Raw genomic sequence first — 24,060 nt, forward strand, 5'->3', positions numbered from 1 at the left:
AACAAATGCTTAAGGGTAGAAAATTAGCATCTGTAGTGAGGAACAAATCCTATGCCCCATTCAGTCTGGTTTTGAATTTGTGAATGAACTCAAGTTCAGTGATCTCACGCTGTAATCTCCCCTTGAAGCTTTTTTGTTTGAGGACTGCCACATTATTTAAGAGCTCAGTATTTTCAGGGATATGAAGTTTAACTTGATATCCAGATATGCTTGTAGTACTACCTATTGCAACTCTTTGAGAGTTTTTCTGTCAAAATAATACATTTGATATTGTTTGTGAAATCATTTGTTTTCTACTTATGGGCTGCGGTCACACGCAACATTAGCCACGCAAGAGATACGGAAGACAAGCGGAGTTTCCGGTCGCGATCTCACCAGCACATCTGGGAAGCGTAGCGCTTCCGTGGCACAACTGAGGCTTCCTGCCGAAAAAGCGCAGCAAAAAACTAGTACCTTGGAGGTACTAGTTTCCAGAAACTGCGGGGCAAGGGCGGGCGTCTGATCGCGTTTCCGGTGGCATCCGGCGCCCGCCCATGTCCCCTTGCGGAAAAGGGTTTTTTCCCCCCAAGTCTCCGTGGATGCGCACACGCACCCAACGGAGCATGCGCATTCGTAGTGTACACAAAAAAAGAAAACCAGTTCGCCGCGCCGTGCGCTTCTTCATTGCGCGCAGGCGTGTGTTGTGATCGGCACCTCTCCCTACCCACGGAAGCTCCACAGTACCTCCACAGAACCTCCACAGTAGGTCTGATCGCTTTACTGCATGTTAGTTTGCCCCGGGGCAAACAGCCACACTTCTCTTCTGCAGTTTCCTGCCCGTGTGGCAGGGGCCCAACTATTTCTTTGACCTCACAGATGACAAAATTATGATACTTGTGCAAAGGTGTAGCATAGGGGCAAACACTTAGTGTCTGTCTCTCAAGTATTAGGAATATTTGCTATTTTTCTTATAGAAAGACATTTATACTTTTAAATTCCATAAATAGTACAATTTTGTATGCTAAGTTATAAAGGATACCTTTAATGTTGTTAAGTCAGTAAAATCAGTGTTGATGGGAAAGTAAAGGTAGCATACATAACAATAGTCCCCCAAATTTTTGCTTTCTTCTGGGGGGAAAAACTTGCTTCCCTGTGGCTTCAAAATTTCCAGAAATATTACATATTATCTCAAGCAGAGATAAGACAAACTATGAGAGCATGCTGCCATCATTCTTTCTGTCTTTTTCCTCCTAATTCCCTGTGGGCCTCCTACTCTTCCTGTTCTAAAAGTAAACAGGAAAGTTATGCTTTGGGATTCTTTTTTGTTGTTGTTCGTTTAGTCCCACAGTTCATTTAATCATTGTTTTCTAGATGGCACAATGGTCCTGTATAAAAAAACTAAATAACTGTCTGACCAACTGTGTATTTTTTTGTACAACCTACGGCATTTATTTCATCGAAATATTTCACTCCATTCATATTCAGAGCTTCATTGTTTTAATATGCATGTAAAGAATATGCACATTAAGACAAAATGTCTCTTTTGGTTTAATATTTGCATTCAATTGGAAAGAGCTCTCATAAATTAGAAAGGCAAGTGCTTCAAAAAGGGTCTGATGCCTCTTTTTTCCATAGGTAAAGTGCAGGAAAGTCCTGTTTAAATGAGGCATGCAGTTTTAATCAATTGGACCCTAAAATAGAAAGACAAACAGCTGCCGCTTGTTAATTGGAGAATGTCTTCACCAATGAGTTCATCATTTATTCATGGCTTTCAATAAAGTCTTCAGTTCCATAAATAAAATTCTTATTGCCACATTAGAATATGTTGTCCTGCACATCTGCAACCAAATGGCTCGCTTAGGATACGTGGATGATTTGTTTCAAAAGACAAAAGCATGACCTTCACCAGTCCAAATTCCTTACACATTTATTGTGTTGACATAATTTCAGAGACCTGGTCTGCCAGTTTTGCTTAAGCTTCTCATCTGAAAGTTTTATTTAAAGCAGGTATAATTTATGGAGCTGTTTAGATATAAGAAGAAGCAGGAGAAGACTACAGTTTAAATTCATTGCTTCTCTTAGCATTGATTCCTTTAATCATTGCCTCCTGATCTATAAATTAGCTTTCCTCCCCAAATTAGATTGCTCTTCTAGAGTCTAAGTGTGGTCACTATGGGAATAGAATGTTCTTAATAGAAAAGAGCTGCAATCAAAGCAGATCCATAACATTCTTGCAAAAGTATACAGCTGTTTTTGAGTGTTCAAAACATTGTACAGGTAGGAACAGGCCTGTAGCTATCGTGGGGCTTCCCCCGGGGCAATTTGTGCAATTCCCCTGATATTTTTATCATTTCCCTACTGCAATTACATGAGAGACTAAGGCCATTTTTTGGATTTGTGGCTAAAGTGAGATTTGAGCCAGGGACTTTTTAGTTTACACATTTAGCTGTTATGCTACACCAGTTTTTGAGCAACACGAACTGTGAGCCTTCTTTTTGGAATCAGTATCAGTGACATACACAATGTTTTGGATGTTGTTGTGAACCACTGTGTAGTTTTTGAAAGGTGATCTAGAAGGTTTTAAAATAAATAATCTTGTATAATTTGGAAAAAAAATCCGGAATTCAGAGTCACCTTTTAAATAGCTGTCTGCAAAACAATCATACAAGGTCCATTGTTTAATTTCAGAATCTGGGAGATATCCAAATGTGGTACTGAAAAATGTGAAATCAGTTATTCTGCAGTGTTTTAATAGCTAACAGCACTAGCAGAATAAATGTCTGTCTAACTTGTTTTGCAAATATTTTCATGCTTTATTTCCTTCAGGAGAACCAATGAGTGGAGCCCAACTCCATCGTGCTGTGAGCATGAATGATGTAGATGTAGTTCTTAATATTCTTCAAGGAAAGTGAGAAATAATTCACGTTTAAAATATCCATATCTATGTAATAACAAAAGATAATGAAAATTGGATTATGAGTTGTGCTGTGTCACAAAAAGTAGCTTTTTCTGTTTTATAAATATTGGATTGCATATTTTATAAGCCAAGAGTGACAAATTGGTTGTTGCAATTTATCATGCTAGTACACAGATTAGTGGTACATATACTTTGTAATAGGGTAGGCAATGTTGAACATGGTACCTCAGGCCAGATCTGCGACCAAGGCATAGGCAGCACTGCTGGGGCCAGTGGTGCAGGAGGAGGCAATAGGCATGGCTTAGGCCCATCATTGTCTCCCAGAATTGCACAACAACCAGCTGAGTTCAAGGTGAAGCCTGAGATTCTGGAAGACCTGCTGAGTCTTGACTTGCTCTATGCTTGCTTGGGCAAGTACAACCTCCCCTCCCCTTTTGTTTGCTGGCTCATCAACAGTTTTACAGGTAGATGCTGCATTTTCTACTTGGGCCAAAGAGATTGCCTACCCCTGTACTGTAAAATGGGTTTGGATCTAGACTCCCTCCCCATATCTCTGTTTATGAGCAGAAGGCAAACATGGGTTTTTGCTACATATTACACACATACATATCCCAATTTACTTTGGAGACCTTAGTTCCATAGGCAGTCTTTAGGTGGGGCTTTCAGAACGGCTGTGGGCAGAAAGAAAAGACCCTTGCGTTTACATTTATTAAAATATTTTTATCTCCCTTTTCTCCCACACTGGGAATTCAAAAGTGGCTTGTAGAGTACAAGAAGTAGGAACCTACAAGAAACTTACATGGAGGGGGCATCCCCCTGCCTTTGCTTCTTTCCCACTTCCCCCTTCTTTCCCTTTCTTTCTCTCTCCAAGTCAATACCCCCTTCTTTTCTTTCCCTCCCCTGACTAAACCAATTCCCCCTTCTTTCTCTTTCTCTCTTCTCCCAAGCCAGTCCCCTTCTTCTATCTCTTTTACTCTCCACCAAGCCAATCCCCCTTCTTTGTCTTTCTCATCCCCTCCCCCCACAAAGCCAATACCCACTTCTTTCCCTTGCTCTCTCCCTCCATGCCAATATGCCCTCCTTTGTCTTTCTCTCCCAAGCCTAGTCAATCACCCCTTCTTTCTCTGCCCCAAGCCAATCCCCCCATTTTTCCCATTCTCTCTCCCTCCAAGCCAGTCCCCTGTTCTTTCTCTCCCCTGCCTTTTCCCTAGCTTTTAGCCTGGCAGTGGTGCTGGTGCCTGGGAGTGGCTCCTGGCACCTGTGGCCACATCTGGAGCCTCTCCCAGTGTTCCCCGTGGCCAGGCCCAAATCCTCTCTTGGTCTGTGCCACTGAGGCCAGGACTGGAGCCTCTCCTGGTGTTTCCTGCTGCCATGGCTGGGTCCTCAAAGGTAGGTTATTTTTTGGGGGGGGGATTTAAACTGCCCAATTAAAAAAAACTTTTCAAATTTTGCCATAAACCTAGGGAGTCTCCCAAGTTTGCAGAAAAAATTGTTTGGAGTAAGTGTGCCGCCATATATATTTAGATATCCACAGATAGAAGACACACTTGGGTATTAGATTTATAGATACATATAAATAATAGAAATTTAACAAAAATTTACAACCCAGTAGCCCCCCCCCCCAGTCAAATTTAAAACAAGTGATGTTGGGGAAGGAGTAAGTGGTGACAATGTTTGTCAGACAGTAATGAATTGATGTTTCTCTTTCAATAAGGCAAGTGATGGTGGATACACTTAATAAATTAGGATTTACAGCTTTGATGGTTGCTTCACAAAAAGGATATACCAGGTAGTATGACAACCTCTTTTACATTTTTCTTATAGATATATTTACGTTTTAGTATTTTATTCAGATCTATAGTATGCTTCACTCATTTTCTGTTCTTTGTCATATCATGCGTTTAAATCAGAGATGGCCAGCTGATGGCCCATGGTCCAATTAAGCTCCAGAGCAATTTTATCTGAAAATTACTAGCCTTACCAAAACCGGTTTTGATGCACCAGTACTCTTTTGACAGCATAGCAGAAAATACCAGAAGACTGGTACTTCATTTGGTAGAGGAAAGTGAGGGTTTTTTGCTGACTTCCCCCTCCTGCAGGTCCCCCCACTCACTCTCTTTCTGAGGGCAGCTTGAATCCCAGGAGCAGAATTTCAAGGGGGCTGTGGAGGAAGGGGGAAAGCAGAAAATCCTGTCATGCAGACTACATTCCTCTCATAGTATTTGGATCCAACCAAGTTTTAGTTAAAGGTATAAGATACAGAGATACACTACACAGTACATAGCATACAATTGTACACATTTGTATACATTGCTATGACTGAGCATGTATGCTCGGTGCCAATTTTATTATGGAGTTCAGCCATTTCAGGCCACTGAATGGACCCTCATAGAACAGAAGCTGGCCCTCCGTGCTTTCAAATATGCTAAGCTTGATAGTTTAATTTTTCTCTTGTTACAGCTGCAGTCCTGAAATTAATGCTTTATTTGATGTTCAAAGTACTTTGTATATCATCCATTCCATTACAGTCTTGGATAATGTGTGATTTTTTCCCCTCTTTAGTATACTGAGAACTGAAATACAGCCACTTTCTCAAAATCATCCAGCGAATTACTGATCAAGTTGTGTCTTGAATGCAGGATTTCATCAGTATTCTAATGGATGACACTGTTTTAGAAAGCATGTTATTGGTTTACAAAATGACTTCAGTATAGTTCATGAGCTTGTAAATGGATTCACAATTGTGGTCTATCCCTGAAGTACTGTAATTTCTCATTAAGCGGTTATCAAAATTAGCATCCAAATTTACGTTTTATTTGATATAAAATAATACATTAGAACTGTTTTATATTTAGACTTGTCGAAATTTTGGTAGAGAATGGAGCAGAGGTGAACAAGAAGAATAGCAGCGGGAAAGACAGGTAATGGAGTCTTGTATTTTTGTCATCAAAGAATATATGGGACTACATCGTGCTGTGGAGTAAAAATAAATCTATCCTAATATAGGTGGAGAAGCTGCACTATAATGCCATGAGATCTGTTTTTGTGTATAGCCTGAAACAACAGAAAAATCCACTTAGGGCTGAATTGAAGCAGACCCCCTAACTTTACAACCTTGCTTGCTGGCTGTGAAATTGGATGTCTTCTTCAGGGTTTTCACAACTGTATCTTTAGTGATGATGGTACTTAGCCAGTTCTGATTAGCTATGTAACAGCACGGGATCATTACGATCAGTTTATTATCTCTGATTGGTTAGGGTCACACAGTGAAATAGAAGGAAAATGACTGCAAGTTTGTAAAAAGACACAGAAGATGCAAATTAAAGGTACATTTGATATTTTAGGAGGAATTTCACCACTTAGATACTACCCATTTCATTCCAGACTTTTGGTGGATAATACTTGGGGTCAGGGGACGATTTGGGGGGGAATGCGAGGGATTGCCGTTCCCCCGGGTGAGGTGCGGGGTGGTGGTCACATGACCAAGTCCCGCCCCCTGCTCCCAGCAGGCCTCAGTCAGTGCCACGAGGGCGCCAAGAAGGAGGTAAGTTGCAGCCTAGCTCCTCCTCTGCTTCCCCGGGCCCTGCTGAGGTCTGCCCTCCCCCATACTGTGCTTCCTGGCGCCGCAGGGAACCGCGGCACCCTGGGAAGCACAGCCACCTGGCCCAATCTCCTCCTCCTAGACCTTTGTTTTTTAAAGGCAAGAGCCTTGTTGTTTCAGAGGTGATTGGCCATTGCCGGCCTCTGCCTCAGGACCAGATACTAGCCAAGGCCGACCCCGCTTAGCTTCCCAGATCTGAGGGGCTGCTTGCGGCTACCAGGGCTGTCCTTGCCTTCCCTTCCGCATGGAAGGCGTCTCTCCTGGAGGAGCCCCGGACAGAAGAAGGCAGGCCCGGAGCAGCGCCCAGGCCGCCCCGTGGGTCTTCAGCCTCGGTCTCCCCGCCGCCGCCCCCCCCATGCGAAAAAAGAGACACTGGGGCGGGGGAGCCCGTACTTTAAATGAAAGCAAACCCGGGTATTGTATTTTAAAGTCGGGGGCAGAATATTTGCTCCTTTTGGTGCGAACCAGAAAAAAAATCTGTTTTCTTTAAAAAATCAGGAACCATCAGGAGGGGGGACAGCAGAGAGCCGGCGGCGGGATCCCTCGCTCGCTTCCCTCGTCTGGGGGCCTCTTGGGATTAATCCAGATCTGAGGGAACGGAAGGAGATCCTCCCCACGCCCCCACGCCCCCCCGGGCCGCTTGAGAGCCAGCCTTTTGTTGGAAAGAACCCACAAAGTGAGAAACGTGCCGCAACCTCCGTCCGGAACCGGACCCAGAGCCTGAATAGTCCAACAAACACCGTGTAGAACAAAGAAGAGAGAGACGGGGGAAGAAAGATGCCCCCAGTCAGAGAAACAACCTCCGCCACCCCCCCACACATGGTAAATGACCTAAGGGGTCTCGGAGCAAGTTGCTAGGGGATCCCCACAGGGAGGTAGCCAGAGAGAGGAAAAAAGAGACACTGGGGCGGGGTCTTTAAATGAAAGCAATCCCAGGTATTGTATTTTAAAGTCTGGGGCAGAATATTTGCTCCTTTTGGTGCGAACCAGGAAAAAAAATCTGTTTTCTTTAAAAAATCAGGAACCATCAGGATGGGGGAGGGAGCGGAGAAAGGGGGAGGGGTCTTCCCATTCATTTGAAAAAACCGTGGAACGGCTCATCTTCAACTTGATCGCCCCTTGCGTGGGAGTGCCTGCAGAATAAGCAAAACCCTCGGCAGCCTGCTGCTCTCGGCCGTCTCCCATTGTTTTCCTAGCGGAGGAGTGCAGAAGTTTTGGAGTGCAGAAGTTTTGTGGGAAAGGGGTCTCTCTGTGTGTGTAAACTCAGGAGGGTGACTAGGAAACTGAGAACTAAGAACATTCCTTCTGGCTTTTCCCTCCCCCTCCCTCCTCTGTCATCCAGTGTGGGAGAAACGTGATCCAGTGCGCGACCTGCTCCTTAAAGCTCAGCCCTGCTGCGAGTCAGTCCCATCTTGGCCCTTTCCATGTTTCAGGCAGTCTTCGCCTGGTGCTCTGAAGGCTGCTGGCACTTCTGCGAACTCGCCTCTCTCTCTCTCTCCCTCTAATCTTGTTTCAACTTGCTGGGCTGTGTGTTTCTGCCTCCCTCCATAGCGCCTGAATATCTCTCTGGTTGCGACTCTTCTGCCGCTTCTTTGTTGGAAGGGCAGCTCTGCTTGGTGAAGAGCGTCCCCCCAACTTTCTGCCCCTTCTTTTGGAACGAGGAGACGCTGAAGAGCATCCCGGCCTCTTTAGGCAGATGATCCCCCCCCGCTGGCTCTTTGTAACGGCCCTCTGGGGGAATGGGGAACTTCTGCAGGGCTGCCTTCCCTTGCCCTCAGAGCCAGCCTGACCAGTGACAGCTTGTGTCCCAGGAAGGAGACATAAATTACATACATCTTAAGTGTAGCCTTCGAACTCCGCCTCCTGTTTCTAAGTGCTTCCGGTTTTGAAATAAATCAAAGGGGGTCGGGAGGAATGGAACACAAGTCCTGAAGCATCTGGCTGAGGTTCCATCTTAACTCACGATCCTGTTTCTAATAATGCCAGCCAAAGGCCTTCTGGTGATAATAATAATAATAACAACCATCAAGGCAGGAGGGCAGGGGGCTCCCTTGTTCCCTGTGCCTGTTCTTCTGGGGCACATTGCCTCCGTCTTACTAACACTGTTGATAGCCATCAGTAGACTGAACTGTGCAATCTAAGCAGTCACCTCCTTCAAAGCCCTCTGGCGTCTGTTAACTTAGAGTGTAACTCTGCTCAGGATTGCAGTGTAACTCTCCATTGTTATTTTTTTGAGCTAGTCCTAAGTAGCGTCCTATGTCCTACATCCTGTGGCGGTGAATTTCATACGTTAAGCATGATGTTACATAAGATTATGACTTCCGTCCTGTCTAATGCTCCCTCTAAGCTGTGGAGTCTTTTGAGAAAAAATTGTACCTTGTGAGCTACTGGCATTAAAGCTGTGAGCGAGCGATTTGGCTGCTGCATAAATCAGTTTGCTCTGGAGCCATCCTTCTCGAGCTGAGACAAAAATGCATGAGCTGGAGGCTAAAAAAACTGTGAGCTAGCTCACACTAACTCAGTTTAGAGGGAACACTGGTCTTGTCTGTCCTGAATGACCAGCCACCAACTTCGTTGGGTGACCCTGAGTCTTACAAGGGAGGAAGCAAAATCCTTCTCCATACCATTCGTTTTATAAACTTACATTGTGTGCCTCTCCCCAACCCCAAAAGACCCAATGGTCGTTCCTCATGAAGATGGTGCTTCAATCCTGGGTCTTGCTGAAGTCCTTGGGAAGGCTCACGTTTCCTGTTCTTGGACTCTGGTGTGCTTCCGTGATGTCTCCCACGTCGATCTCTTCGTCGTTCTCCCCATCGGAGAAGCTGTCCCTGGCGTGGAGGGAGGTGTCCGGGGCAGGGGGCAGCGGTGGGGGGTCGGGCTCCAGCTTGGGCATGCTGGCCAGCTTCTCCAGTGCCGCGGGGGGCAGCTTTTTTGGGGGGGAATAGTGGGAGGGCTTCTGGTGCCCTGGCCCCACTGCTGGACCTCCTGATGGCCCCTGGTATTTTTGGCCCCTGTGTAACAGAGTGTTGGACTGGAGGGGCCATTGGCCTGATCCAGCATTGGCTTCTCTTATGTTCTTATGTCTGGCGCAGTGATGCTCTGCATTCTTGGTGCTTGGGGGGCAAGAGTGGGAGGGCTCCTGGAGTTTTGGCCCTGCTGGTGGACCTCCTGAGGGCACCTGGGTTTTGTCCAGTGTTTCCTCTAAGTGCAAGGTAGCTAACAGTTTTTAGCCTCCGGCTCATTACATTTTTGTCTTAATTCAGGAAAGATGCCTCCAGAGCAAACTAATTTATGCAGTAGCCAAATTGCTCACTCATAGCTTTAATGCCAGTCGCTCACAAAGGAGCATCCCGGGATGTGATATCAGAGTCATGTGACAGGAAGAGGGGGAGCTGGACCATAACCAACAGACCGAAAGGGCCAAGGACAAGAAACAAAAAACAGTCATCAAGAGGTTCCGGTGATGTCAGGGGATGTGGTCTTATGACACACTTCTGGTGATGTCACGGGGTGTGGCATATGCTAATGAGTTATGCTAATGAGCTCCGGCAGCTCTTTTTCTACAAAAAGACCCCTGAAACAACCCCTGCTTGGGGTCAGCCTTAGCTCTAACATACAGTTGGTTCAGTCAGTGTCTTGAACTATGGTAGTTATGGTATTTGGCAAACTTTGTTAAAATGTATCTGTGTTCTGTCTGGTGTAAATCTAAAGGGACACTAAGGGATTTGTGCCTTCAGCAAGCAACAGTATAGAGCGGGGAAAGGACAAAACACATACTTGATTGGATCAATACAAGACCACAACTTTATTGCATACAATAAAATTGCATTTTGACATAGCATGGGCAGGAAACTACAGAAGGTGTTGACAGTAGAAGTCCCAACCACTTTCTTGGGATATTACCAAGGAAGCAAGACTGCCGACATCTGCATTGCCTATTCTATGAATGTTACCCCTGAGGTCCCTTAAAGAGATCCACAATGATCATGTGGGTAGCCACCCCAGTCTAGTGCCCACCCACAGACTTCCTGCCCAGTACCCAAGCACCAAGTTGAACAGTCTCCAATCTTGGTAAAGTCACCTTTTGTACCTCCAAGATGGGCCAAAGAGCAGATCTCTCTTTACACCCCACCCTGGCCGTCTGAACTGTGCTGAGAACAGGGCTTGTAAGCCAAATTGCCTTGAATTATTAATAACTATGGGGAATTATACTCACGCAAGGCAGTTGGCAAATAAGGGAGCAAGAACCTATGTATACAGGGGTCCCACTTCTTCCAGACGCACCAGAAATAGACTCCGAGACTGACTTCAGTATAAAATGGTTTCGTTTACTGAAGATATTTCACAAGCATACAATAATTCAAACACTCACAAATACACAGATCTAGGAAAATTAGAGAGAAGAGGATAGTACATTCGCATTAACAGGATGATTGTTGAGGGGTAATACTTTACCTGTCCTCGCCGGGATGAAGCGATCCTTAGGAAAAATAAGGGAGACTGGGGGAATCGGGTCGTGTCCTGAACTGGCAGAGACATGTGGAGACTCTGGCTGTGCAACCAAGAGTCGTGGAGTTAGGGTGGGTATATTGGTCAGGGGGGAGAGAGCGAGCATGGCGGGTTGCCCTCTTTTATGAAGGGACTTGGGGGGTGGGTTAGGATGGACCACCTCCCTTGGCACACCTCCTATTATTCCATCCCCAAAAGCAAGCTGATTGGAACTGGGTTCAGGGGGAAGGGTCTAAAGGAGTGGTCAATATTGAGCTCTAGTAACTCTGGGCAGGGCAGTGGCACCTGGAGGGATGATGACTCATGCGGGCAGTCATTGTCATGGACATTCCTCTATTGTCTCATGGCTGCTGCTTCAGCTAGGTGAGGCTGGGTGGGGGAAGGGGATGTTGCCTGCATGCAAGGAAAGAAACTCCGCAAGGAGTTTTAATCCTTTGTTTTTAGGTCTTCTTTCTTGGCATGGCATCTGTCTGGCTTTCAGTGCTTCATGTGGCTAGGGAGCCGGTCCATCTTACAGCAGGTAAGAGGGTAGGTAACCTCTGGAACCATAGGCACATAATCTCAAAGGAAGGCTTCCTTCTTCTGGGTGTGTGTCTGTAACTGGCATCACTTTTGGGTCACCACACAATTCAGTCCCTTTTACGCACTACTCGCAGAGTCCAAGTTTTATCACTTATGAAACTATAAGTCCATAAGAGTGCTATAAGCGCCTTGCAGGGCAACAGGCTGCAGGTGTAGAATGGGCAACTCAGGGCAAGAGCTGACAGCTGAGTTTATGGAACCACTCAGCCATCCCTTTACTTTCTGCCCTTTTTTCCATGTTGGGCATAATTGGAGGCCACTGTTTATAATGGTGAGCTGTAGTGCATACAAATTACAGGGCCAAGAAAACAAATAAGACCATGCAGACATTTTAGGAAATACGGCAGTAAAAATGAATACATGTGGATTTCACTTCAAACTTCATCACAATATAAGCAGACATGGGACTGGATTAGGATATTGGGCAATCTAATTCTGGGTAAATTACACTGTTTAGGGAAAATACATATTTGCCGATATTCTTAGTGTATGGTTCAAAACAAATTTTCTTGCAGATCAGAATGAAAAGATTTTTAAAATCAAGTATTTTCTTGCACACATATTTATGTGAAATTTATTTCACAAGCAAATTTCTTAACAAAGTTAAGCAAGATTAGTTTGTAAGCTTGTTATGTAGCAATAAATAGTAGGCACTTTATAATATTTTGTTATTTACCTCTCCCTTTTCAAAATTGCATATTTGGTATAATATTATGTACACTTTGTGTAACTTTAATTTGTTATTTATATGTGCAGTACCTGATTTGAAAGCAGACAGTACACAATTAGAGATACATAAAGCAAAGAATGTGAAAAGTGGATACAAATTAATACCTATTCAGTTCTGAAGGTCATGTACAATTTACATATTTATAAAGACGGAGCCCTGGTGGAATAATTTTTCTTACATTCTGAAGTAGCATGGAATTTCAATTTCTTGAACCCTTAATGAATCTTCATCCAAATGCTGTTTATCTTATTCACTGGAATGAAATTTGATCATGCAGCCAAATTCTGTGTTTCTTTGGACAGTTTGATTATAATCAGTTCTAGCTTAGAGAGAATCTAATGTGGATGACACCACCTACTGTAAATTTGCGTTCCTACAGTCAAAACTGTACCAGAAATCAGCTATGCAAAGTTCTTGCCTCATAATGGCCCTGTAGAGTACATTTTAAGTCAAGTCAGCATTAGTCATTTTAGGTAAAGGCATTTCTATTTAAGTTCCTCACTGAATTAAACCAATGACAGAGACATCTTATTCTATATGCAGTGATTTCTATGCTACTCAAGCAGTTTTCTTTTTATTCTTCATTTGATTTCTTTGTTCTTCTTTACCTCTTGTCATGTCTGATATTGCTGTCAGAGTCTTTCCTGAACTGTCTCTAGCCTCATTTTACCTCGTCTTCTATTAACACCTCTCACCTACTCCCAGTTCCCAGTCTGACAACCTCTGATGTCTCTTAACATTCCTGTCTTTGCTGTCTATTGGGAAGGGTGGCACAGGCAGTCTCTGAATAACTGTCAGGCTTATCGTTGTGGTTGAGAAATCTTAATTCCATGCAAGGCAATATGCTGCAGCTTCAATTGAAGTGTAATGTATTGTTCTCTCTGGCAACATGAAAACAGAAAGGGGGGGGGGAAATGAACCACAGATAATGTTGAACTCCGGTTACTTTGGCTCTCCCACTTTATTTTTTGGAACAAGGGGTTTTACAAACCCAGTAATGCATTGCATAAAAACATTCTTTATAAAACAATGCCTGACTGAGCAATCAGTTGGTTTTGTGCTCTGTCTAGGAATACGCATAAGCTCTACTAACAGCTTTTCATGTATCTGAAGAACTGTGCTTGAACACGGAAGTTTATATGTGGAATAAAACTTTGTTGGTCTTAAAGGTGCTACTGGATTTTGTTCGGCTGCTTCAGACCAACACGGTTACCTACCTGAATCTAGCTTTTCATGTTGTTATTCTTTGTAAAGGAGTTTGTCTGAGTAGTAATACAATTAAATCCATGGTTTTCAAATGATGTTTTTTGGAGACAGGGAAAATATCTTTTTGAAGCTTTAGAAAGGCCTTTGATGAAAACAGTACCAGCCCATTGTCTGCAGAGTCCCAGTCAAAATTCCCTGAGTGTTTGCATGTTTATACCTTTCCTAAAGAAAAGTAGTATGTAACTGTAAAGAGTAGCTGTATAATTAACAGTACAGTCCTAACAAAGTGACACTCTTCTACTTCCATTGAAGACAGTGGGCTTCGAAGGACGCCACTCTGTTTACACTGTAAGATACGTTTTTCAGTGTGGTACATTGTTAAAATGCTTACATTCTGTGTGTCATAAAATGGATTGGAGACATTGTGTTCCGTTAATATGAAATTTGACGTAAGTTATTTGGAGAGGGCTGTAAACTGGCCAAATTTCTGGAAAACTTGCACCAAAAGGGCTAATAGAAGTTTTTAAAAATTTGCCTTTATGTTCTAAATGATATAAGGTTGCAACTGCTCTTTGTGTACCAAAACACACCTTCAATTTGTCCTCTGGCTGGTGTTCATTCAAGATTTCACAAATATTGCAGGAATCTTACCTCACTAGATGTGGTGAAATTTTGTTGTATATTCATAATGCTATGAAGGTTCAAAATGCCCATCTAAAAACTATTCATCAAGGCAAGAGGAAGTTAAGATTGCATGTCTGATAGGTAAACTGAGCCTTTGCCGTGAAATGTGGTTGTGTATAAAGTGCCATTAAGTTGCAACAGACTTACATCGCCCCGAGCAAGGGGCTTTCAAGGCAAGTGAGAAGCAGAGGTGGTTTGCCATCGCCTTCCCCTGCAGAGTCTTTCTTGCTGGCGTCCCTTCCAAGTACCGATCTTACTTAGCTGCTGAAATCTGATGAGCTCTGACTATACCATGCCACCTTCTCTCCCTCACGGTGAAACGCCAAAATAAAAATGGCAGCTGCATGCTGCACAGTGAATGTAGAACAGGCAGTCTGAACTGTAATATTAGAGCAGGGGGATCCTAGAAGGAGAAGAGACAGATTAAGAAGAAAAGGAGATTTGGCTAATGAACATATTTTTAAAGGTGGCTTCAGGTGGGTGACTGTGTTGGTCTGAGGCAAAAGAACAAAGTGTGAGTCCAGTGGCACCTTTAAGACCAACAATTTTAAAGCTCGTACCCAGAATTAAACTTTGTTGGTCTTAAAGGTGCCACTGGACTCATATTTTGTTCTTTTAAGGGTGGCATTATTGTTCTACAAAGGCACAGTAGTGTAATGTTGCAACAACTAAAAAATAAGCTGTTTGCAAAACTTGTGTCCTGATTTGTTTTAAAAGGGGTTTTTTTTACATGGAATGCATTGGTTTTCAATGGGTTTATGTCATTTCTATGTTGCATAGAAGTACTCTTCTGTGAGAAGGCAAGGAAAATAAACAATCCTCCCATTCTTCAGAGGTAAAGGTTTTATGTAATTCAGTGACATTCATTTTTAAAACTCAAGGAAATTACAAAACTGCAAACATTTTGATTTAAGAGAAAAATTCACTCATGCTTGAAAAACATGAAAAATTGTGAGTTAAGGCTTCCAGTTTAAATTCCAGCTCATGTAAGAACTATAGTGTTTTCCATTCTGACATATCAAGCCTGCTTCCTATTTATGGTGCAAACCTGAACAAAGTTACACCCTTCGAAGCCCATTGACTTCAGTGTTGTTCTGCTTAGGATGGCACTGTTGGACTCATACATCCATTATATATTATGGCAGCATTAATGGCAGATTGGGACTCTTAAATTGATTTCGGCTGCGGTCACACGGAACAGAAGCCACACAAGTGAGACGGAAAACAGGTGGAGTTTCCGGGCGCGATCTCACCAGCACATCTGGGAAGCGTAGCACTCCCGTGGCACAACCAAGGCTTCCAGCCGAAACTGCGTGGCAAAAAACTAGTACCTCGGAGGTACTAGTTTCCGGAAACTGCGGGGCAAGGGCGGGCGTCTGATCGCGTTTCCGGTGGCATCCGGCGCCCACCCATGTCCCCTTGCAAATAAGGTGTGTTTTTTTGTCCACGTCTCTGTGGATGCGCACACGCACCCAACGGAGCATGCGCATTAGTCGTGTACACACAAAAACAAAACATTTTGCCGCGGCGCACGCTTCTTCGTTGCGTGCCGGCTTGTCCTTTGATTAGCACCTCTCCCTTGCCATGGAAACCCCACGGTACCTCCACAGGACCTCCACGGGAGGTCTGATCGAGTAACTGCGCAGTAGTTTGCCCCAGGGCAAACAGCCACGCTTCTCCCCCGCAGTTTCCTGCCCGTGTGACTGGGGCCATAGATAAATAGGACGTTTCTTGGACTAACATAAGGATTTTAGTGACTGATTGATTTAAATCTTCAGCGCTGACAATCATGCAAAAGAACAATGTTTTTTTTATTTTGCAGTTTAATGATAGCTTGTTTTTCCGGTCACCTGGATATTGTTCAGTATCTCAGATCCAGAGGAGCTTCTTGGGAATCAAAAGACCTCGGGGGCTGCACAGCTATGCACTGGGCAGCTGATGGAGGACACTATGATGTTATTCAGTGGATGATTGAAGATGGTTGTAAGGTATGGGTTTATTTGTGTAATGCACGGGAAGACATATTTTCTGGTAGTTTTTCAGATGTGGTACATGCTACTGTACATAGGAAGAAGTGCCCCAATAGTCACTGTATCTGAGAGGTCATGCAGAAATTGCATTGCTTGCTTATGGAAGCTTCTATATCACTTCAATTGTCTATTATCATTGCTATCATTGTAGTTGTAATGTAAAGTGACATTAGTAGCACTGTCCCAAGAAGAGTTACACCATTTTATGTCTCTTGACTTCAAATGACATAAGAGTGGTGTTATTGTTCTTAGATAGCACTGTAGGTTAGTTTTCTTATTGAAAAGTCTGTCAGTGGCTGGGATCCCATGAAAAATCTCCCCTGGTGGACGGAATTTCTGTCAGCACAATGGAACTTGCTCACCTCCTTCCTCATGCCCCAAATGTCCCCTGGAATGCTGGGGAGAAGGGATGCCCAGCAACAGAATAGGAAGGAGTTGGAGGGCTACAGAAAGAAGGGAGAATTGGCAAAAATCAACTCCCCATTTGTCAGTGGAAATTTCCCACTGAATCCATGCCACTGTTTTTATTCATGTTTATCACTATTGTCCATATGGTAATTGTAATGAATACTTGCTCTTCAAGCAAATAAATAAATAAGCAAACAAACACAACAATACACATTATTGAGTACAAGGAATATCTTTGAATTTTTAATAGAAAATTTGTATAATTCTTCTTAGACTAGACAACACTCTGAAAGCAAAAAGTACTGATTTTTAGTAAATATAATGGCTTTGATTCAGCAGAGGATTTTCATGGACAGAAGGGGAGATTTTAATTGATTCTTCTTCTCTCTGCAGACCTCTGATTCTCTCCTCATCTTGTTTCTGGGGGGGGCCCTCTCCCCCACAAGCAGAATTTTGGGGGCTTTCATTTTGGTTTGCAGCAGGAGGAGGGAAGTGGGAAGTCCTACTATACTGACAGAATTACCTTCTATCAGCAGAATAACCACTGCCTCCAAGCCAAGGGATCCAATACCACTAAAGTAGATCATGCCTAAGTCCCTTTGAAAATCATGGAATATGAGTTAATTGTAACATTTTTTCTATTGGTTGCAATGAGACCAGTCAGAATAAATCTCACTATGATTATATAAAACTTTGAGTCCATATTATGACGATTGTGCTACTAAGTACGTTTCTGCTCGATTCCTCTAATTTTTGCATTAAACGTTCTTCTGTAAAACTAGACTTAAAATTCTGCATTTTTAAATTTTGAATGTATATTTTAAATTCCTGATGTAGGAATTATTAAGTATACAAATTAGACAATAAATATCCTTCAAGAAAATATGGCTGTGCACCTGCAGAAATTAGAAATGGAATAAACATTGGTGAAGACTAGTTCATGTTTCAAGTTACTGTATGGGCCAAACATCCAAGGAAGATAGAGTAAGGAAATATAAGTTCTACTTTATGGACACTGATGCAACTGCCACTCAGTTCTCACTGGTAGGGATGGGCACAAACTGAGAAAATTGAGCTCATGGTTCGTGAGGTCCCATGAACCACAAACTAGGATCAACCTCCCCTGCTTCGCAAACCGGTTCAGTTTGTGAGGTTTGTGGATCTTCCCTCCCTTCTTTCTGCTAGCAGCGGCTCCCCAAGGCCAGCAGAATGGAAGGGGGGAAGACCTTGCAAAACCAATTTAAAGGGAACATTCCCTTTAAATGCCTTTTGCAAGCAGGAGGAGTAAAAGGGATCATTGAAATGCTGAAATGGCTTGCAAAAGTGGGGGGGGAGCAAAAGGGATAGCTGAAATCACTTCCAACTGGGAAGGCATTTAAATGCCTTCTCAAATGACTCGCTGAGTTGTACCGCCCGCCACCAGCTGGGCCTTCTCAGTTTAAATGCCTTCTCAGTTCACTTGTGAGTTGCGCCACCGTGGTAGCAGGGGTGCGGTTTGCAAAAACCATTTAAATGCCTTCTCCAGCTCCCTGCTGTCACCAGTGTGTCTGCCGACACAAACCACACAAACCCACCTGGTTGGTTTGTAGGAGGTTTGTGGGGATCGTGAGAGCGGGATGGCATGAGCCAAGGTTTGCGAAACACAAACTGGCCCTGGTTTGTGACGAACTTTGGTTTGTTATTTGGTTCATGCCCATCCCTACTCACTGGTACTCTATATGAGGAATTTTTGTAATCATTCTAGCAAAAAGAAATATGATGTGACACATATATTGCATCAATCATTGTCTGGTGCCACTATGGAATGGTTGCTTAAAATACAGCTTTGTTTCAATGTTTTCTGGCCTTTATCATGCTTCTTGTTTGCTCCCCCAGATTATCAACAGTAAGTGAGTATGTTTACCAGACTGCTGAGCGACTTCTAGTCCTTTTTCTATGCCTCTGTAGAATTGGTCGACTCATTTGGGGATATCATAGCTGGTCAAGAGATTTTTTCTATGAGAGATCACTAGAATTCTGCCAACATACATAGACTATTGACAAAACTATTAAACAGTAGAAATATATAAACAAAGGACCAAACTACTCTGATGATGGAGTACAATGTTCTGATGTATCTTTTGGCCCTAAAAACATCCTGCATTAGGGTCCCAAAATGGATTGGGTCCACAATGCTGGGGGACTGGGAGTTAATGTTCTCCCCACACCATTTTTCAAATCAGACATCCCCCCCCCCTTTTTAGGCCAAGTAGCAAAATAAAAATGCACACTATTTTTCCAGTCATGTAACTCAAGTGCTGCATGTAATTTGGACCTACAGTGCAGAATAAACCAGATTACAAAGTACGGTTGGTTATGAATCTATACTGATGCTGCAGATAACACTGCAGAAGGCTAAGGAGGGCAAATGCCCCCTTGTCGCAGAACACCATTAGTGGCAGTGAAACTGGGATTACAGCTGGTTATTTTCTCCCCTTTGCATGTGTTTGTCCCTTCACACTTTACTTTGCTATTTGTTTGTTCCCGTGATAATCTTTTTAGAGCTGCCACAAGTTTTATATAGTAATTTGTTTCATGTTAAAATATGGCATGAATAGGGTTTGTCTTGACCAGTACTACTTCTGTTGCTGCTGCTGCTGCAAGTTTGTGGTGTGTACACTACAGAACAGAGTACTGGTACTTTCCTTGCCAGAAGAGCTTTCAATCAAAAAATGGACAGTGCAGAGGTAAAAAGAGAAGTCTTTGACAATGTTACATAAAAATGGGAAGCAGTAAATGAGGCAGAGTTAGGTCAGTTGCCAGAAAGAGATACCGACCATATCAAGAGGCTGAAAAAAGATTTTGTGAAAGGAATGGATTTTGAGGTGGAGTACAAGGGAAACAGAGCTGGGCTGATGTCTAGAAAGGGCTGAGGAGGCTGTTCCACGCTAAGAGAGCTGCACAGCAGCAAAGTTAGAAATAAACTGACAGCAGGTAATGGCTCAGCAGCACAGAAATGTATCGTCTTCTTTGGGGTGTGTGTGTAAAATTCTTGTTTCAAGCTATATAACTTGAATAACTTTCCTTCTGAACCAGGTTGATGTTAAAGACATAGGACTGGAATGGACTCCGCTGATGAGAGTATGTGCAATAAGTGGGAAGAGTGATGTGGCCACTCTTTTAATAGAAGCTGGAGCAAATGTGAATATGAAAGATAAGGATGGCAAGACACCTTTAATGGTACGCATTTAAAATAATTACCATGCCAGTACGGTTCCAGTTAAGGAGAGAGATTTTGTTTGTAATTGGAAAAATCTTTTGTAATTGGAAATCTTAATATTTCAGATTCAAAGGCCTACAATATATGAAAGTGAGATGTGACTCCTGCCTGTTTCCCTGTACAGGGGTCTCCTTATACTGGCTTGGCTTGTGCCCACTGGTTCTCTTTCCCATCACCCTCAGTTTCCCTCTCCAATATAATATAATATACAGCTTAATTTCACCCTGACATGATAAAATCTATTGACCATCAGTCCTGTAACAAAGGTACAAAGCCCTACTAATGACAGGGATCAGGTACTAGTATACTACTTGGCCCTCCATGGAAGATTTTCACTGTTGAGGGAAGTTCCTTACACAGTCTGGCAGGGTTTTTTAAGGGATCACCCTGTTTTTAATGTAGAGCTAATGCTGCTCATGGTGGCTCAGAGGTTAAGACGCTGAGCTGCAGCCCGGAAGGTCGGTAGCTCAGCAGTTCGAGACCCAACTGCTGCATGACAGAGCGAGCTCCCGTCTCTGGCCTCAGCTCCTGCCAACCAAGCAGTTTGAAAGCAAGAAATTGTAAGTAGATAAATAGGTACGACTTTGGTGGGAAGGTAACAGCGTTCCGTGCACCTTGGCATTTAGTCATGCTGGCCACATGAATGTGGAAAATGTCTTCAGAGAATGCTGACTCTTCGGCTTGGAAATGGAAATGAGCACCACCCCCTAGAGTCAGATTCAACTGGCTTTCAAACAAGGGGAACCTTTACCTTTAATACTGCTCACAGGAATATTTTGCAATAGTAGCACAAGGAACCCTTTTACTGTCAGTGCCGGCTTAAGGACTCCTTGAACTGGCATTCTGAAGACAGGAGGATTTGAAAAGCAGCAATCCATTTCTTCTTTGATTTCTCTTGTTAAGGCACTTTGTATCAAACTATTTCCCTTTGGTTTGGTGCATGAAATGCAGTACATAGGCTGAGCAGATTCGAATGTTTCTTTAATAAGATGAGCCCTCTGATTCCTTCACACTTCGAAATTCATCTTTCTGAAGTACCAGATTTGTAGATTCTATAAAGATCAAATGTTCTCTATGTCATATTTTCATTCCAGTCAGAGAGAGAGAGAGAGAGAGAGAGAGAGAGAGAGAGAGCGAGCACACAAGTACTTACAAATAGGGGTGTAGGATGATATTTTAATGATCTGTAGAAGCATGCATATTATTGCCAAGCTCTGATTTCTGATTAATATTCACATAGATGCAGATTTCAGCACTACAGTTGAGCCAGTTAAACACAGTATCAATAAACATGCTCAAATGGCGTGCAGCAAATTACTCAGCTGTCCCTGATCCTTTGTGACATGTCTGTCTGATTTCTTTCAAACATCTGCCCAAGACGACTGACCATATTTTTAGGCGCATACCTAGGCTGTTTTTACTGTATGCTTAAAAATGTAAAGAGTAAATTTATTTCTTCATATTTCTTCGTATGGTTAATGTGACAGACATGTTTGAAAACCTGTATATCTTATAGCTCATCAGGGAGCTGTGACTAGCAGTAGCTCCCTGCTGAGAATGTATATGATGGCAAACTTAGTCGTGCCACCACATAGCATGTGAAGTGGCCCTGTTAGATGCTGAGTTCTTACTGGTAGGGTTTTTAAACAACTTTTTTGCTTAGCTATTTAGAAAACTTGGCTGCTTCACCCCTACACTTATGATTGTTCTGTAATAGAGTCAAGAGAAATAGCCTTACCTCAGAAACCCTAAATCAATAAGCCCTCTTCAGTGGTTCATCCAAAGTTTCCCAGTCACTGAGGTGGTTCCTTGTGCTAGTAACAGATACCCATTTAAAGGAGAGCAGTGTTTTCCTCTTTAGAAGAGGAGAAGAAGAGATTGGATTTACTCCGCCCTTCACTACCCAAGGGAGTCTCAGAGTGGCTTACAAACGCCTTTCCCTTCTCCTCCCCACAACAGACACCCTGTGAGGTAGGTGAGGCTGAGAGAGCTCTGACAGAAACTGCTCTTTTTCAAGAACAGCTGTGCCAGAACTATGGCTTGCCCAAGGTCATCCAGCAGGTGCAAGTGCAGGAGTGGGGAATCAAACTCAGTTCTCCCAGACTGGAGTCCACGCACTTAACCACTACACCAAACTGACTCTCCTTCATCTGTTGCTGTAGATTTTCCGGGATGTGTGACCATGGTCTTGGCCAGACCACGGCCACACATCCCGGAAAATCTACAGCAACTAATGAACTCCGGCTGTAAAAGCCTTCAACAAAGTATCTCCTTATCTGTTGCACTTGCCATGGAAATGAATGGCAAGCTTCTCCTAGAGCTTTTGATACCAGACCTTATAGACATCCATAAAGGAACCCCCCATATTTCAGTAAAACTTAGCTGGGGCTCCAGCAAGGCAATTCCCAAAATGACAATAGGGAAGCAGCTTGAATATTCTGCCTAAAGCATTTCCCAGCATAACAAAAAGGAAACAGCCTGAATTAAGTGGGAGTTAAGTGAATTAGTCCATTCCCCACTAAAAAATGCAGGTTATATCTCAATGATTAGCTATGATAACACACCTTAATGCACTGAAGGATTAAGTTGGCAATTACCCCTGTTTTAAGCCTATTGTGTGACCTGTATATGACTATCAGTTCACACTTGGTTCTTCATCCATCGTACGTATCAGTTCAGGTGGCCAGTGCACTGCAGTTACTCTCCTCCTTTGGCAATTAGAATCAAATTGGCCAGTAAGGCTCAAACTTTTTGGCTCCAAACTAATCCCGACTTTGGAGCCCACTTGCTGCTCACTTTCCAACATTTTTACAGTATAAATATACCCCTCCAATCGCAGAACTTTGCAGCAGCCATTCCCCTGAGTGTCCTTGCTACTGCCCTTGGGTAACTTGAACACAGGACCCTCAGAGATCTGAAGCTGGCCTCAGTCTCTGTCCTGCTTCTTCCTTTGTTGTTCTCCTTCCCCCTCACTGCTTTGGCATATATGTTTTCATTTCTCCCCCTTTATTGTGTGTGTTTATTGCTTAGGTCAGTGATGGCGAACCTTTTAGAGACCGGGTGCCCAAATTGCAACCCAAAACCCACTTATTTATTGCAAAGTGCCAACACGGCAATTTAACCTGACTACTGAAGTTTTAGTTTAGAAAAAACAACTCCTACGTTAACATCTTTTATCTTAAAAGAAAAACACAACAACAGAGCTTTCAATGATACAACTTTTTATTGAAAGGTAAAAGTTTGCATTTGGCATGCTTTTGAACAACTAATGTGATTTTTGCTGTTGTATGCATGCTGATAATTTGTCTAACCTTGGCTCATACTTTGTAAGTTTGAGAGCAACACATGCAGCACTCAGGTCATCTGTCAGTCTGTTTCTGGTGTCAGATTTGACATAATTCAACGCTGAAAACAGCTGCTCACAAGCATAAGATGATCCAAACAAAGCAAGGAAAGCAATCCTTCTATCTTCTCAAGTGTTTCACACAGGTCATAGAATTTATTTTTCAAGATAGAGCTTTCTTGAAATTCCAATAACTCCATTTCCACATTTCCTAAATCTAACCAGTGTAAGTAAGCAGGAAAGATCAAGTCTAAAGCCTTAATGGAGGCCATTATTCAGCAGCAGCTTGTCCCACCAGGAAGAGGCCAGGAGGTGGGCTGGTGAAGGAGGTCCCGCCGAGGGGGTGTACTAAAAGGAAGGACAGGATTGCCCATTGGAAACAATGGGAAACACTTGAAGGCCCATTGGAAATAATGGGAGCCAGGAATGTCAATTGACTTGCATGGGCTCCATTGAAATACATTACAGTACAAGTAGAGTTGCAATAAAAACACGGAATGGATTTTCCATTAGAGTCTCTGGGCCCAAATAGACTACTCTGGGAATGGAATGAGAGACCACGGAGTGGAACGAGATGGAGCTGATCTGGTGATAGCTACACACATTCCAGAAATATTTAAATGTAAAGTATTTCACTCTACAGTTTGCAAATCCAGTTGCACAGAACTTTCTCTACACCCACAGTCTCTCCTTCCACTCTGGGGCCTGTCATTCCAGGCCCATAAGCCTCCTGCTACTTCCAGGGACTGTCAATCCACCTTGGAGCCTGTCATTCCATTCCCAGAATACTCCCAGGAGCTGTATCCCATTCC

General features: G+C 43.3%; 1 protein-coding gene across 1 annotated transcript in view; it reads left to right on the top strand.

Moving 5' to 3' along the window:
* The window catches only part of FANK1 (fibronectin type III and ankyrin repeat domains 1), a 40,711-nt gene that overhangs the window by 12,797 nt on the left and 3,854 nt on the right, over nucleotides 1–24,060 (top strand). Inside the window, exons 4-8 of the mRNA XM_015421686.1 lie at nucleotides 2,806–2,887; nucleotides 4,611–4,685; nucleotides 5,752–5,817; nucleotides 16,031–16,196; nucleotides 19,722–19,865. Of these exons, the coding sequence (XP_015277172.1) occupies nucleotides 2,806–2,887; nucleotides 4,611–4,685; nucleotides 5,752–5,817; nucleotides 16,031–16,196; nucleotides 19,722–19,865 (533 nt within the window). The remainder of the gene's footprint in view (nucleotides 1–2,805; nucleotides 2,888–4,610; nucleotides 4,686–5,751; nucleotides 5,818–16,030; nucleotides 16,197–19,721; nucleotides 19,866–24,060) is intronic.

Source organism: Gekko japonicus, unplaced genomic scaffold, assembly GCF_001447785.1.
Source record: "Gekko japonicus isolate JY-2015 unplaced genomic scaffold, Gekko_japonicus_V1.1 scaffold2751, whole genome shotgun sequence".
Taxonomy (NCBI): domain Eukaryota; kingdom Metazoa; phylum Chordata; class Lepidosauria; order Squamata; family Gekkonidae; genus Gekko; species Gekko japonicus.